General features: G+C 29.5%; 1 protein-coding gene across 2 annotated transcripts; it reads right to left on the bottom strand.

The window, feature by feature from the left end:
* Positions 1-173: 173 nt before the first annotated feature.
* On the bottom strand, positions 174-12,161 carry LOC113869133 (PI-PLC X domain-containing protein At5g67130). 2 transcript variants are annotated; one of them, XM_027505293.1, is made up of 9 exons: positions 11,160-12,161; positions 10,020-10,028; positions 4,116-4,241; positions 3,889-4,026; positions 2,112-2,210; positions 1,723-2,026; positions 1,002-1,225; positions 825-911; positions 174-666 (listed from the first exon to the last, which is right to left on the bottom strand). In XM_027505293.1, exons 1-9 carry the CDS (start codon positions 12,159-12,161, stop codon positions 445-447), a joined length of 2,211 nt encoding a protein of 736 aa, XP_027361094.1. In that variant the 3' UTR covers positions 174-444. The 2 variants fall into 2 exon arrangements, with proteins under 2 accessions (XP_027361094.1, XP_027361095.1); XM_027505294.1 differs by lacking the exons at positions 10,020-10,028; positions 11,160-12,161 and adding exons at positions 4,336-4,431; positions 4,570-4,781 and having other exon boundaries at positions 185-666; positions 4,116-4,238.
* Between the last annotated feature and the right edge of the window lie 2,914 nt (positions 12,162-15,075).

Consider the following 15,075-nt stretch of genomic DNA (forward strand, 5'->3'; position numbering starts at 1 on the left):
TTGGAGAGGCTGGGACAGCTGGGTAATGAGTTACATAAAAGGAATCATCTTTCCAAGGCATCTCATAGGTGGCCCACAATTGATGCATTTCTGGATCTCGCAAATCTTCACCCGATCCTGACCATTTTATGATCACAAAATAATTCCGGTATGGCTTGCTCCTGCTCGCTCATATTTGGATGTTCATTTGGAGATTTAAAAGCATTAAATGGAACTGCATTTAAAAGAAACAGCTACACATCCAACAGAAGTTAGTAGAAAGGAGTTTTTCATGTGACAAGAATTTGACAACCATCGATCAAACAAATCAAGTCACGACTCACAATACAGCCATAGATTGCTGTTGTGTGGTGGAAAAAGACTCGGATTCCTTACAATACTCGGAATCAAATTGGCTCTAAACTCAATGTTTACAACATACATACATACATATTTTTCACAAAACTAGAATCCCTGCCGAAATAATGACATTCTATGACCGTCCAAGGAAGTTATCGTAGCCAAAATTACCACAACCGATTGCATAAACTTGGCTGTTCTATCAAAATGAGCACTGTTTGCATGAATACTATTTTGGGACTGCTGGTTTCCATTTGGGGCAGTTTCTGCAGCAGGTGGAGGTGGAGAAATAGGAGGAACATCGCATGTGCCAAACTTAGCGTCTGCCTGTATATATATTAATGATACACCGTTAAATACAAGGTTGAGTGTTACGATTAAAGGTTGTTTCTAACGGACGTTACAACAGTTTAATTCTTGTACATTTCCTAGTATAAGATCAATCAACATAGTAACTAATCATAATTAAGGTGGTAGAAACCAACCTTACAAAACGCAATGCTGTCACACCCGCAAGTGAGGTGACCGTTTGCTTCATCAACCGCTTCCGGTGCTCCTCCGCCATCACTCCTCTTTAACATCATCATTGTCAATAATTCATCAACTATTTTGCTATGTTGATAGTAATATCAATGATTTGATCAAAATTAACTACTAACTACCTGGTAATAATCAACAGCAATGAAATTTGGCCAACGGTTACCGGCAGCTTCATGGCAAGTCTTCATCATGCTAATTAGTGGAGCGGAATTGTCAGCGCATGCCTGAGAGCGATTTGGAGCAGAATGAAAATAGTTTACCAGAACCAGTGACCTAGACTTTGTATTCATTGTTGGTGATTCTGCACGGTTTGGACAAGAACCAGCTTTCATTCCATCATCTCCGTCTGAAATTCCACATATAATCATTATTAGTTTCCACAATTCTGAAAAATAAGGTAATATTTGACTCCATTTATTTTAGATTTTTCTTCTCCTTAGAAGAATTATGTCTAAAACATTTCAATACTAGTTTCAAAAAAATATTTTTCATGAAAAAAAAAAGAGAGTTAAACGTGCTAATTTTAAGAACTCCTCGTTTTCAATTCTAAATCTTAAACATCAACAACACGGAAACAAATAATTTTTAGTTTTAAAATAAATAATAAATTAAAAATTTTAGCAAATTATTAAACGGCTTTAACTTTGAGTGTTCCTAACCAGTACGACTTAAAACATATAGAATAAATTTGATTAAGAATTACATTAAGATACAGTAAAAATCACAAAGAAATACATTAATAATATTTTTTTTAATAAAAAAAAACTTTGAATTCCTCTACAAAGTCCTTATATTAGCATTTGCCTTGAACTTAAAATACAAGTAAAAGGGTAGGGAACTTACATTGGTTTTCTACAACATATGTCCACTGGTAAGCAATGCCTTCAGAAGCTTCTTTAGATGATTTGGAAGTGAAAACGATGAGGCGCTGATTCTTCTGGACCATGTCATCGACAGTTGGCCAATCTTCACCGTTCTTGGGCATGCGAGAGAGTGGGAACATGTACTTGCTGAGGCCTGAAGCTTGGAAGAGCTTAGTTAGGCCCTGAGAAGACGAGACATAGTCCTCGATGAAGATGGTGATTATTTCAGATGGATTTGCATCAAGAAATGATCCAATGTCTTTAAGCACATTTATGGCAGGTTGCTGCAGGTTCACGTATGAAGACACTTAGGAATGAGGATAAGTTGTGTGATTATTGAAGGAAAGCATAGTATGGCCACGCACTTACGAATGCAGTGAAGTTGTAACATCTGCCTTCAGCGGAGTGACACAACCATATGTCGTTTAAGAAATCATACATGTCCAACATAAATCCTCGAACGCCGTTCTGCCACAACATCCAATGCCCAAGTCAACATATCAACCCTACCCTCCAAAATTATGAGTATGTTCTTTCCATGAATGATCCAAGCGACAAAATTGGGATGCACTTTGCACAGATTGTTTTCTTTAATTCATAAATATGTTTATGCTTCAATTTTGATGGGTGGATTATTCAGATGGTTATCTTATATTATAAATTGATTAATCCATTCATCACATCAGCAACTGAACAAAAATGTAATTGTTCGATACAAAATTTAAAAAAAAAAAAATTGCTTTAATATTTATACTTTATATTCACTTCTCTTTTTTATATATTCAAAACTCAGACAACTATTGCATGCTTGAATTATTATGTAGTCAGCACGTGATTCGATCACTGATTAAAGTAAGCTCTATGTTTTCATGATTCTTCTATGATAACGGTACTTTTTTTAAAACTATTTTCTATTTTATATACTTAGTGTGTAAGTCAAAAGATTAAAAAATAAAAAAATACTGCATAAAATAATAGAAAGATCATTTATAATAAAAAATTATGTAACAAACAAATATCTTATTACATTAATAACTTTGGTTTAACAAATATTAATTAGTGTCTCAAGAACATTAATTAAAAAATAAAAGATCTCACCGTAAATTTTGGTGCATCTTCATATGATTTTTAATTAAAAAACGGTTTTACTTACTAAATCTTTATTTAATGTTCTTAAAAGATATTGATTGATAAAAAATCTCTATTGCTTAGTTTATGTATCATTGTGCATATGATGGACTATCCTATTTATAAATAAAAAAATATTTATACATCATAAATTTATAGTCAAATTCAAAAAAAATTGTAATATTAACTAATATATTTATATTAAATAAAACGAATGTGTCCGCTTAAATAAATAATAAATATATATTTAATTAACATAAATTTCATATAAATAACAATATAAAAAGAAGTAAATAATTAATGTATTTGAATTTTTTAAAAATATATATAATTAACTATCAGTAAAACTGAAAATAATAACTTTTAATTAAAATAAGGTTAGTTGGATGTTTAAGTTGTGCAGCTTTATAACTTTAGGTAGCTTTTGATGTCTAAACTGTATAGCTTTATAACTTTAATACACTAACTAATCAAACAACTACTGACGTTTCTCTACTGGTTTTTATTTGCACCGCTGCAACCATAAGACCAACTACTATATTATATTTCACATCTTCATTGACCCCTTTAAACAAATGTTTATTCATATGAGAAACAAAAACAAACAAGGAAATTGCAGAAACAAAACGATACATCCTGTACAATCCATGACTATATTTAGTAATTGAATAATCTTTGCAAATTGCAATAACCCCTTTTGAATTTTTTGTTTGGACGTAGAAAGAGCCAAAAAAATAAAGGTTATGTGAGTTACAACTTATTAAAAAAATATGAGCATAATCTTTCTCTTAGTTGTCATATTCGATATTCCCAAGTTACTAATAAATTTATAGCAGGTGAGGTGGAACCTCACCTCAGTTTCAATCCTTGTTCTTTTTAGCAAGCAGAAATTCTCTATTCTCTGTTTCTTTTTTTAAAATTACTAATAATAATAATTATTTCCATCGCTGCACATTTCCAAAGGCTATTGGCATTTACAGAATAGTACATTTTGAAAAAGAAGGGAAGAGAATCTTACTTTGAGTTGATCAGCAACTGTGTCTTCCTGGTTCATTGGGGCTACAATGAAAGACCCGGTTGCCGATCTCGCTCCGGCCAGAGCGTAAGAGTTATGGGTCGTAAGCCATGAATAGTGATTAAACGGTAAACCATTGACCTAGAAAGGATCCAAAACCCAAATCAATTCAACATTAATTAAAACACCATGGAACAAATTCCAATCAGAGATTGAGAAAAGGGACTAACTTTGGAGGTGGGTTTCGAAGGTTGTATCCGGGAACATCTGGGTCGGGTATTCCCATTTGCAGGACATGTCTGGCAGCTGAGACCAGCATCACATTTGTTGTCTGACCCGCAAGTTTCTCCGATCTGCTACCTCGTACTCGGTCATAACAACCCCATAAATAAATAAATAAAATCAAAATTTCAAAAAAAATAAATTTGACTGTAATATTCAAAAAAAGACCTTGGAGCTGGAAGAACATGTGACCAGACCGAGACAGATAGCGATTAGCAAAAGTTGAGTTCCTAAATTACGGATGCGATTGCTATTACGTAACCTCTGCAGACAATGAAACATCATATGAATGTATAAAGAAATTAAAAAGGATTCAGAAAGGCATGAATGACATGATGAATATAAATATTGAATGTGGATATAAATGTAACATTATGTAGGCTAGGCTTAGTATTTTCTTGCCTTCATGTGATCCTCCGGTTTGAGAGAGAGAGAGAGAGAGAGAATCGGTGTATCTGTCTGAGTCTGAGTTAACTTTCCGCACTGACACTTTGGTGCGGACAAGAGGAAAGTTGATAGTGCGATGAAGGGACGATGAATTTGGGGAATGGTGAGGGAGGGAAAGAGGACATTGGGAAACCAACGCGTTACATTGACATCCCCCAACAACTCATTAGGTGTATCACCTCTCACCTCACCCTTTCTTCTTTACCACTATTTTACCTTTCTCTATCTCTCTTAGGTATCACCACCCTTGTGTTTATTCAACTCTCTTTTTATTTTTAATTGTTATTTTATACTGTACTTTCGAGATGGTTTAAAAGTGGAAAATTATTTTCTGAAAATAAATCTGAAACACCAATTTCTTTACTAAATTAAGAGATTCTGAATATAATAATCGGTTTGTGTAACTTATGTTTAGCGAAACACAATAAAAAAAATTATGTATAGTATTTTTTAACATATTAATACTAAATTTAATATATTAATTGTATAATTTTAAATTATTTATTATTTATATTATTTAACACGTGTAAAAAAATTGTATAATAATTAAGGTGGAAGTCCTGAGTCCTAACTGTGGTTGCTTAGAATGATGAGTTTAGGAGAGAGTGAAGAATTGAAATAGCAAAAAGTTTGGAAGATTAAACTTTTGTTAGCTATATATGACTTTGGTACCATAAATTCAGAATTAGATGATTTATATAATTTTATTTCGAGGATTTTTAATTTACAATTGCCGATGCTAAAGTTTAATAATGTAACGTTGCAAAATAATTAGTATGTCGTTGATTTAGTTTGTGTTTGGGTTGGATTATTCAAGAAAAAAATTACTTATTTATATTTGTTAGGCATAATTTAAAATATTAGCCTGTAATTTTTAATGACGATAAATTTTTGAAGGTCTTGATTAAAATTTATCATCTTATTTTTAATTAATTAATATTTTCTTGTTGTATCTTTAATAAATAATTGTTTTAAATAAAAAAAACTAACTATTACATGTAGTTTTTGTAATTTTACTTTAAAGGTGAATTTTTTACCATCCAAATAAAATATTTATTTTAAAATTACTTTGCACTTCACATAAAATATACAACATATGTTATATAATTAGTAATCATAACAATTAATTGTTAGAATAATATATTTTTTATTTAATTTTAGTACCCCGCTTGATTATTATATTTTTAACAAAAAAAAGAAGTCCTATTACAAATGCGTTTGATGACATTCTTTTGTGTGATTATAAAAATAAATATTTTTAATGACGCAATAAATTTTACAAATGCAAAAAAAAAAAAAAAAAAACTACTAGATTTATTTCAATAATTAAAAAAAAAAAACCAATATTATGCTACGTCTGTTGTGTTTTACAGTAAAATAAATATAAATTTATTATTATCGTATAAATAAACACAATCATTAATAATAATTGCGTTAAAGTAAAATATAATTCAAAAGCTATTTAAAAACTTTTTAAAACTGTATAAGGGTCATACGGTAATAAAAATTAAAAATTCTTAGATAATAAACTATATCATTAATTTTATATCATTTAAAAAATTAATTTGTAGATACAAGTAATTTTTTTATCAATTCACATAAAAAATATGAATGCTCTTACAATCATAAATATACCATTAGTTAATATTATGAAGAATAAAAATAAAAAGAGTCAATAAGTTGAACTTGAAGAGCAACAAATTAATATAAGAGTAATAGTTACATTGACATGTGTCTTTAGTTACGTATTAAGATACAAATTTTTTAGTACTGAATCGTTTAAGAATGCAATGCTAAATACAAATTTTTTATATGTGTATTATTATTTAGTAATCTGAGTTTCAATTCATTAATCATTAACAAAATAAAACTTCAAAGACACGCATTTAAAAAAACCGCATTGGGAATTACGTGGATCAACGTCGTGAAATGTGAAAGGAAAACAGATATATTTATACTATATTTGAAGGAATGTCTCTATTTTGGCCACTTCATATGCTTAATTCAAACGAAATGTTTGTAATTTCAAACTTTGTTCTCACTGCATTTTCAATATTCAAAGTCCAGAGTAGGCATCAAATTTCATTTTCGTGAAGGTAACATGCGAATATGTTTTTTTTTTCTCAGTTTTTTAGTAGAGAGAATAGTTCCAAAGTTTATTCCTTTCACATAAAAAGAAATTAAACAAGAGAATCTGTTTTAGCCTTTAATTGATTTCAAATTTTATATACACCCAACTTTCTTTGACACGTGTTTGATCAAGTGAAATTTAAAGTCGAATAAACCATTTTAAGGTAAGGTATGTCATCACAGATATGATCAGGAACTTTAAAAATATGATCTGCTATCTTATTTTCAATTATGAAAAATTAAAACATTAAATATAATAAAACTATAACATCAACTAAAAAAAATAAAAAATACTACTATTATTTATAAATATGCACACTTAACAAGTATTGAAAATTTAATAAATAAAAAAAATCTCACTTTCTTTCTCAAATAATTGAATGATGTCTTTATTTTACAATGATGTACAATTTCATTGTGAGCTATTTTTAGACTGTTTATATTTAAACATTGTTTAAGACATGGTTTAGATAGAGGAGAATGGAAGTAGGCTTTAGAAGTATGGAAAGCCATTTTTAATTTTTAAATAAAATCAAATTAAGTTATTGCTAGTTGTCATGCATTGCTTATGGTGCCTCTTCAAGATATGTCATTCATATATGGTGTAACGCCCTTATAAGATGAGAAACACTGTGATGGCAACATGTTAGTGATATATGACATGACACCTATTTGAAATACTTAAAATAAGCTACTGGTGCATGTTATATGACAACATTAATTCTAAATCTTACATGGCTTATTTTTGTGAAATATGAATGACATTGTTTTATTGACTAAAAGGTGATGTGTCCAAAATTATCTCAATGACAATTGTAAACATGTTAGAATGCAAATCATGTTGATGAGTTCTTTTCAGATTTATATTATTATGGTAAAAAAATATATCAATTAATTTGTGTGTTTAGTGAAATGTGATGAGACACCCCCCCCCCCCCCAAAAAAAAGCGAAAAGCTGACCATACTTTGCATTGTCCTTCTATTTTTACTATCAACTAATATAAATTAGATGAATGATAGTGTCCTTTTTAACGTGATTTTTAATATATTTTTAATAATTAACTAAAATTTATTAAAATATATAAAATTATGAAAAATAATAATATAAGAATGAGAATTGTATAATTTGTATAAATTTTAACTAATAGTTAAAAATATATCAAAAACTATATTATTAATATTAACAAATTTCAGATTATTTTTCACAAATATCTATTCCTTTTTTTTAATCTTTTTATTTTTATTTTTAATGTTCTAACATTGAAAAAAGTAATTACCTATGAGTTCAAACTAAAAAATATATTAATTTCAACCTTTAAAATAACTTTAAATAATTACTAATGGTACGATTTTTAAAATATATTATTTTTAATAAAAAAATACTTATATTTTATAGGTTAATAAATTCTAAAATTTAAATTTAATTCTAATAAAATATCTTATTAAAATATAATTCATACTTTTTATGAATTATTATTTTTAATCTCTTTAATCAATGTAATTCAATAAAAAAAGCTGACACTTGACAATATTTTAATTAAATATTTTATATAAAAAATTAAAAATAATAGTTTGTAAAAAAAATAAAATTATATTTTAACAAAAAAATTATAAATATTAAATTTAAATTATACAACTTTTTTGTAAAGACAAAATATTTAATTAACCTTACTTTTATATACTTAAACTTAATGTTAAAGTTCAAAACTAACAAAGTAAAATATTATATTAAACATGTACGAATAAAACATTTTTCTTACCAATTAAAATTTAAAATAAGAACTAATTTATTTATTTTATGCAGAGAAAAAGGGTAAGGGAAAGTTAATTGGTGCATCTATGGGCACGGTGTAGTAGCCCTGACACTGAAAATATTGACAGCCCAAAATTATCGTTGTTTCTTTATGGTTCACTGGACCCAAAATCATACAAAAAGATTTTTGTTTGATTAAGGCCATGTAAAATGTACAATATTATTTTTAATATGCCTCACCTTAATAGTAAGCACATTAAAATTGGGCCCTAAAGTTATAAAACTGGATCAAACCCCGAGCCCAAAAGACGTTTAGAAACTTCATTCTGGTGAACAAGAACAAAAAACAAAAGGAAACAAAGAAAAATGATAGGATTCAGGGATCTAGCTCAATTGCAGAAACATAATCTAAACCCAATCTACTCTGGTGAATGTCATGAAGCTGTATTATGGTAAATCATATCACTCTTATTCTTGTTTCAAGTAAATCTAAATTGGGTTGTGAGCAGGCCTTTGCCACATTATTATATACTTTCTGAATTTCAATGGTTTTAAGTCTTCTCACTTACAACTTAACGTTACAAGACCAAAAAAAGAAAACTTACTACTTTCAGAAAAATTAATTAATATTTCATTGACTGGATATGGTTCTGTTAATTCTGGAACCACAAAGCACCACCGTTCAAATTAGAAGAAGGCTATAGAAAGTAACAATCTGCCATATAAATACCATAATCATAGCAGGATGGAGTGTATAACACAAATTATCCAATCCCAGATTGGTAACATTCTACAAATATGAAAAGTAGGGATAAAGAGATTACAGCAACATAATCCCTCCAGCTCATGTCATAGGGGTGCTCCATGAAGTTAAGGTATTGCAAAATAGATGGCAGCATAAACATAACAAATCTGTTATGCAAAAGAGATGCAGTAAATTGAAGGAGTCAGCAGATGATTGTGAAGACATGATAATATATAATTCACAAATTAAGTTCCAATTATTAACAGATTTAACAAGCAAACCATAAAAAGATCCACATCAGATTTATTTTCTTCCATCAAAATACACCAAGGAATTTAACCAAAGGCGTTTCTGCTCACCAAAACAAAAACTATTATCTCCCTTCCTCCTCTAACACACACACGGGCATAATAAAACACACTATATCTTTAGCTTTCAAATAACAGCTCAATTTTTTTAAGATAAAAAAAACTATAACATTCCCGTCGACATTGACTTGATTTGTAATGGACAAAAAGTTTGATACTTCAGAAGTATACTACACTGAGTAGGACAATAGCATTTATATTTTAGTGTCTGTTTAGTGAACCGTTCAATCAATGAACTATGCTTTCCGATGCATGATCTATGGTTTAGAATGATTGTTCATGAATTTCAAATTAAAGCTCATCCAATGAAGAGTGCTTATTGTTATTTCAAGATGTTTATTGTCACTTTTTATTTAAATATTATTATTAGTTTAATTAACCAATAAAAAAATATTTTCTAATCTGAAACAACTCCAACCTGCAGCACCTAAACAAAATAAATAAATGAACTCATGAATGGGCAAAGCAAAGTAAAACTTTGTTTAAGTACTATAAATTATTTTATGGTTCCAGATTAAATAGTCCCAACACTCACGCAACGTGTACATATCTTTTTATATATATATATAAATTATATAATTTTGATACATATAGTCTTCGATTATCTATAACGCACAGTATGAGTATTGAATATTTGTTTGGAAGCAGTATATTTGTCAAAAGACACATACTATTTTTTTTTTTACAGGAAATTCTTTCTTGTAGTCATAGGGTTAGAATCAACAATCTAGGTCTACAGCTGATAGCATAAAGTAACCAAATTAATGAATTAAATTATACCAGTCAAATAGCATTAAACTAACTGCTGTCAAGTAATGAAAAGGCTGCTAGAGTCCGAGATTATCCATATGAATATTCAATAATACTTTTCACTCTCCCCAACACTGTTTCAACAAGCCATGAGCTTTCAATTTGACATAATTCATACCAATGAAGTTGGAAATTAGAACGATCAAATTATTAAGTGCATGTATGCATTTACAACAAAATATTATAAAAATCAAAGTTTTTTTTTGTAACATAATTTTTTACGTTAAATTTTGATGGTTGATTTTTTTTAATTTAAATAATTTCATCTTCAATTTTATGTTTAAATTGACGTAATAAAATATAGTTTTTATGTTAGATTAATTTAAAAAAAACTAATTTTAATAAAAAGGTTTATAAACATTAATTGCGATATTTTAATCTTACATTTTAAGTAAAATTAATTTTGTAAAATCACAGTTGAAAACCATGTTCAAACACACACATTAAAATAGATAGATGCATAGCCATTCTCTCAACAAATATGGCAGAATAAGAACAATTACTCCAATAAAAAAGAAATAACAACTTATATATAGAATGCAAAATGATAAAAAAAAAAATGATATTAACAGAATGAATCTCTGTACAAGTAATAATCCTGTTCCTAAATACTACTTCACAACTTAAAAGAACAATCAACAAACGTGATGGAATGAGAACTGTACGATGTGATTGAACGTTGAACACCCTTAATATTCCGTTGCCCTTACTCTGCTGCAAAATTTCTTCTTGTCCTCACATTGATCCAGCTATCCGATTGTGACCAGTCCATCGCCCTCTTATCCGTTACCAGCCGCCGGAGCCGGTCTTCCGGCGAGTCCCATGCATGCCTCTCGCCGGAATCCGGCGAAACTGTAACAGCGGAAGCCCAGTGCGGGAAATCAAAGTGGGTTCTCGGAGACGGCGAAGGCAACGACTCATTGACTTGGTCCAATGGAACAGTGTGATCGGCGATGAAAGGGTGATTCAGAAGCATTTCAGCGCTCCACCTCTTCTTAGGATCTTTAACGAAACACTTCCCAAGAAAATCTTTCCCTTCTTGTGAGAGTTCCTCGGGAATATTTGGGAATTCATCACACATTCCAATTCGGATCAACAACGACAGTATATTCGACCCGTTACCCACTTTCCACGCGGGTTTTCCGGTTACCATCTCCACCACGGCGCAACCAAGGGCCCATATATCCGCCGACGACTCGTACTCGTTGTCGTTCACTGATTCTGGCGACATGAACAATGGCGTTCCCCTGCACTCCCACTTCCCCTGTTTCTCCCCTGTCTCCTTCGCCAGCCCAAAGTCCGCGATCTTAACATCGCCATTGTCCAAAACGAGAACATTTTGAAGCTTCACATCGCAGTGGACGAAACCCTTGGAGTGAACATGCTTGAGACCTTCGACGACGGACCTCGTGTATCGCCGAACGAGAGGTTCCGGGATGTGTCCACCGTGTTTCTTGAGCTGATCAGCGAGAGAACCACCTGCGGCGTATTCGAGAAAAATATTGTAGTACTCTTTGCCGTTTTCGATGGTTTGGTCGTGACCAAAACAGTTGATGATGTGGGGACAAAATCCTAGGCGATCGAGTACTTGTTTCTCGTTCTTTAGCATATACGAGGTATGAACGTCGGAGGATTTGACGGCGGTGGAAGAATCAAATATCGTGGATCCTTTTGTGGGTATCACTAAGTTTACGGTGGCAAAGCTTCCACTCCCCAGCAACTCTCCGCGAACCCAATTCATGTCTGCGCTTTTAAACGTATCTTTCACACGAATAACCCTACTGGAACTGAACAAGGATCATTGTAAGTGATTGTATCTCCACGTTAATGAAATTGTGTTTAGGCGTTTCTCTCGTTTGGAAAAGAAATAAGGATTTGTGGAGATAAGTAAACTACTGAAGAATCGCGTCCCATTTGAATTAGGTAAGTGTTGTTGATAATTCAATATAACTATGTACGCGTGCGGGAAAATAGAATAAAATCAGTGGTAAAATAAGATTTGATTTTTTGAAGCACGTGATAATTAAGGTTATTTTCCCTGTAGGCGTGTTTTCTGATTGATAGATTTTTGCGCACGTAAGATCTCACTTTATGCCAAAGTTCTCATGCAAATCTTTTTATCGGGGTTTTATCTGAATTGCCAAATGCCAAGATTTGCGAAATAAATATCTACAATTTTTTTTTATAAATTAAAGGATATATTTGATATTAATAAAGGTAATATAACACGTATATGATATTAAATAACTTATCAATTGACTGCGCTATTCGTAGTTTGTTGGTTTGATCAACCCTGAAAATATCCCTAAGGTATTCCTCTTTGAATATCATATAATCATCTATGGATGATTCAAACCCCATTCGTTGAAGTCTTCTTGTTTTTGAAAGGTAAATAGTTACTAAAGATTTATCCAAGAGATAATCACAACTGTTTAAAATTTTCTTTTTCACAAGGTCAGTAATCTTCACCCAATCTATGAAATCGTTATTAATGGAATTGTAAAAATCTTACATAATCTCGTATAAAATTTAAAAATGCTTTTTTAGAAATAACATTTCTTTAATTTTAAAATATTTAACTTATCTTTTATATAATTTTTTTAAAAAAATAAATAAGTTGACTGCACACTAAACACGTGAATCAACTCATAAATTTGTTCTAATTTAACATGTGATAATGATTTTAAGTTATACCTGCGATGGAAAAACTAAATTCAACCAGCTCAACAAATTTTTGAAATTTTCTTTCAAATTTCAATATTACTATTGAGATCTTTTATATATATTGGATACTTGAGTCAATAGCTGTATATTAAACACGATTTTTTTTAATTTACATTATTGCTTAAAAAATTGCGGTGGAGTAGTCAATAGGTGACAATATAACAAATTTTGATGTATACAGTGCAGTTGGATTTTTTTTATTAGAATTTTTTTTCAAAATTAATAAAATACTTGATCATATATTTCATGATAAAATTAAAGATTATGATTAAGTGATACTATAAGTGATTATCCGATGCTTAAGAGAAAAAAAGAGTGATTAACGTAACAGACAGTATTAACAATGTTTACTTAAAATTATCAGTGCCACGGTGGACTAACAGGAGATATTTTATTTTGTTTTTATGTTGTAGGAAATCATACTTAAAATGTAGAAAAAATATTTTAAAAATATATTTTATAAATTGAATGGCCTAAAAGTCCCGTATAATAATGGTTCAAATAAGTTGATTTGGTACACTTATATATTTTAAATTAATTCTTAACAACAATAAAAATAAAATTCAGTCCTCAACATTTAAAAAATAAAATAAATTAATCTCTATCATAGATTAAGCCCTAATAAATTTTTTGGACAATAGGGATAAATTTTTTTATCTTTGTAAATATTAAATTAAATATTAATAAATTTTTTAATTATAAATAATTTAAAATAATAATATTTATAAATATTAAAAATTTATTTAAACTTGATATAACTATGTACTGCTTTGCGGGTACTTTTGTACAAATTAATAGAATAATTTATATTTTTTTCTTAACAATAATTAAACTATTTTCTCATTTTTATTTAAAAATATACACTCTCCTTTCTTTAAAGGTAAAAGTATGCTACATTCGAGTTTTTAAATATATGTTAAATTTTATTCTCTTTACTATTTTAATGTAATTAAGTTTTTAGAATTTTTTTCTCCTATGGTGGTTCTTGACATGATTAATAAATTGTTTAAACATCTATTATCGACTTTGAGAACTTAAATTATGAAACAAAAAACTTTAGATAAAATTTCAAATTTATAACAGCACCATTTTAAATTTCATTATACTTTTAAAAATACTAAAACCAATAACAGGATGTTCAAAAATAGTTGTTGATGACATTAAATGTTATAGAAAAATAAAATATCATTGAAAGACCTGTTCATAGTTATTTACCATGGTTGATAAATTAATTATATTAAAAGATTAAAGTGTAGCAAATTTAATATCCATTCCCATATCTTCTTCCTTGGATCTGTTACTCATTATAGTTAAGAAAAAGTGATATTTCAGATCCTAAATAGAGATGGAGCTATAAAATTATTGAATAGCAATGCTCTCAACTAGCAAGCTTAAAGAACCACGGTTCGAAATTTTGGATTCAATCATCTCACTCAATTGATTGGATTGCAAATTAGTCAAGTTATCCATACAGATAACTGAAGGATCATGGAAGCACAAAACTAGTAAAAATCGAGTTTTGAACAAGCGCTAGTGAAGTAGTTTATTTAACCTCTTTTTATTTATTAAGATTTGATTTAAATATCTATTTGACTCATAATTATACTTTGCAATTTATTATTTTAGTCGAAAAAAAGATATTTGATATTAAGAATTAATGTCTCCTAATAATCTGCATAATTAAATAAATTTATAAAAGTATGTACAATAATCGAAGTCTTGGAACCATTGAAAATCTAAAAGCAAAGTGAAGGAAGTAGCCAGCTTTTTCCATGCCGCAATCTGCAACGAAACACATTTATGTGGGTCGGGTGCGGTCAATTCGGTTTCAGTTGTCTTTCCAATCAGGTTAAGAATCTATATTTATGGATTAAAAAAACTATAACAAATAAGCTTGAAATTAATGAAAAATTCTAAACATTTAAATGTAC

This window comes from Abrus precatorius, unplaced genomic scaffold, assembly GCF_003935025.1.
Source record: "Abrus precatorius isolate BTA unplaced genomic scaffold, Abrus_2018 Scaffold6, whole genome shotgun sequence".
Lineage (NCBI taxonomy): Eukaryota > Viridiplantae > Streptophyta > Magnoliopsida > Fabales > Fabaceae > Abrus > Abrus precatorius.

Bases quoted from the DNA above. Each gene is read 5' to 3' on its own strand.
- LOC113869133 (XM_027505293.1), bottom strand. From the start codon at position 12,161: ATGAATTGGGTTCGCGGAGAGTTGCTGGGGAGTGGAAGCTTTGCCACC. The intron at 2,211-3,888 runs GTAAGATTCTCT...ATGTTGTGGCAG, and splicing joins CAGTTGCTGATCAACTCAAA to AACGGCGTTCGAGGATTTAT. The intron at 1,226-1,722 runs GTAAGTTCCCTA...GTGGAATTTCAG, and splicing joins ATATGTTGTAGAAAACCAAT to ACGGAGATGATGGAATGAAA.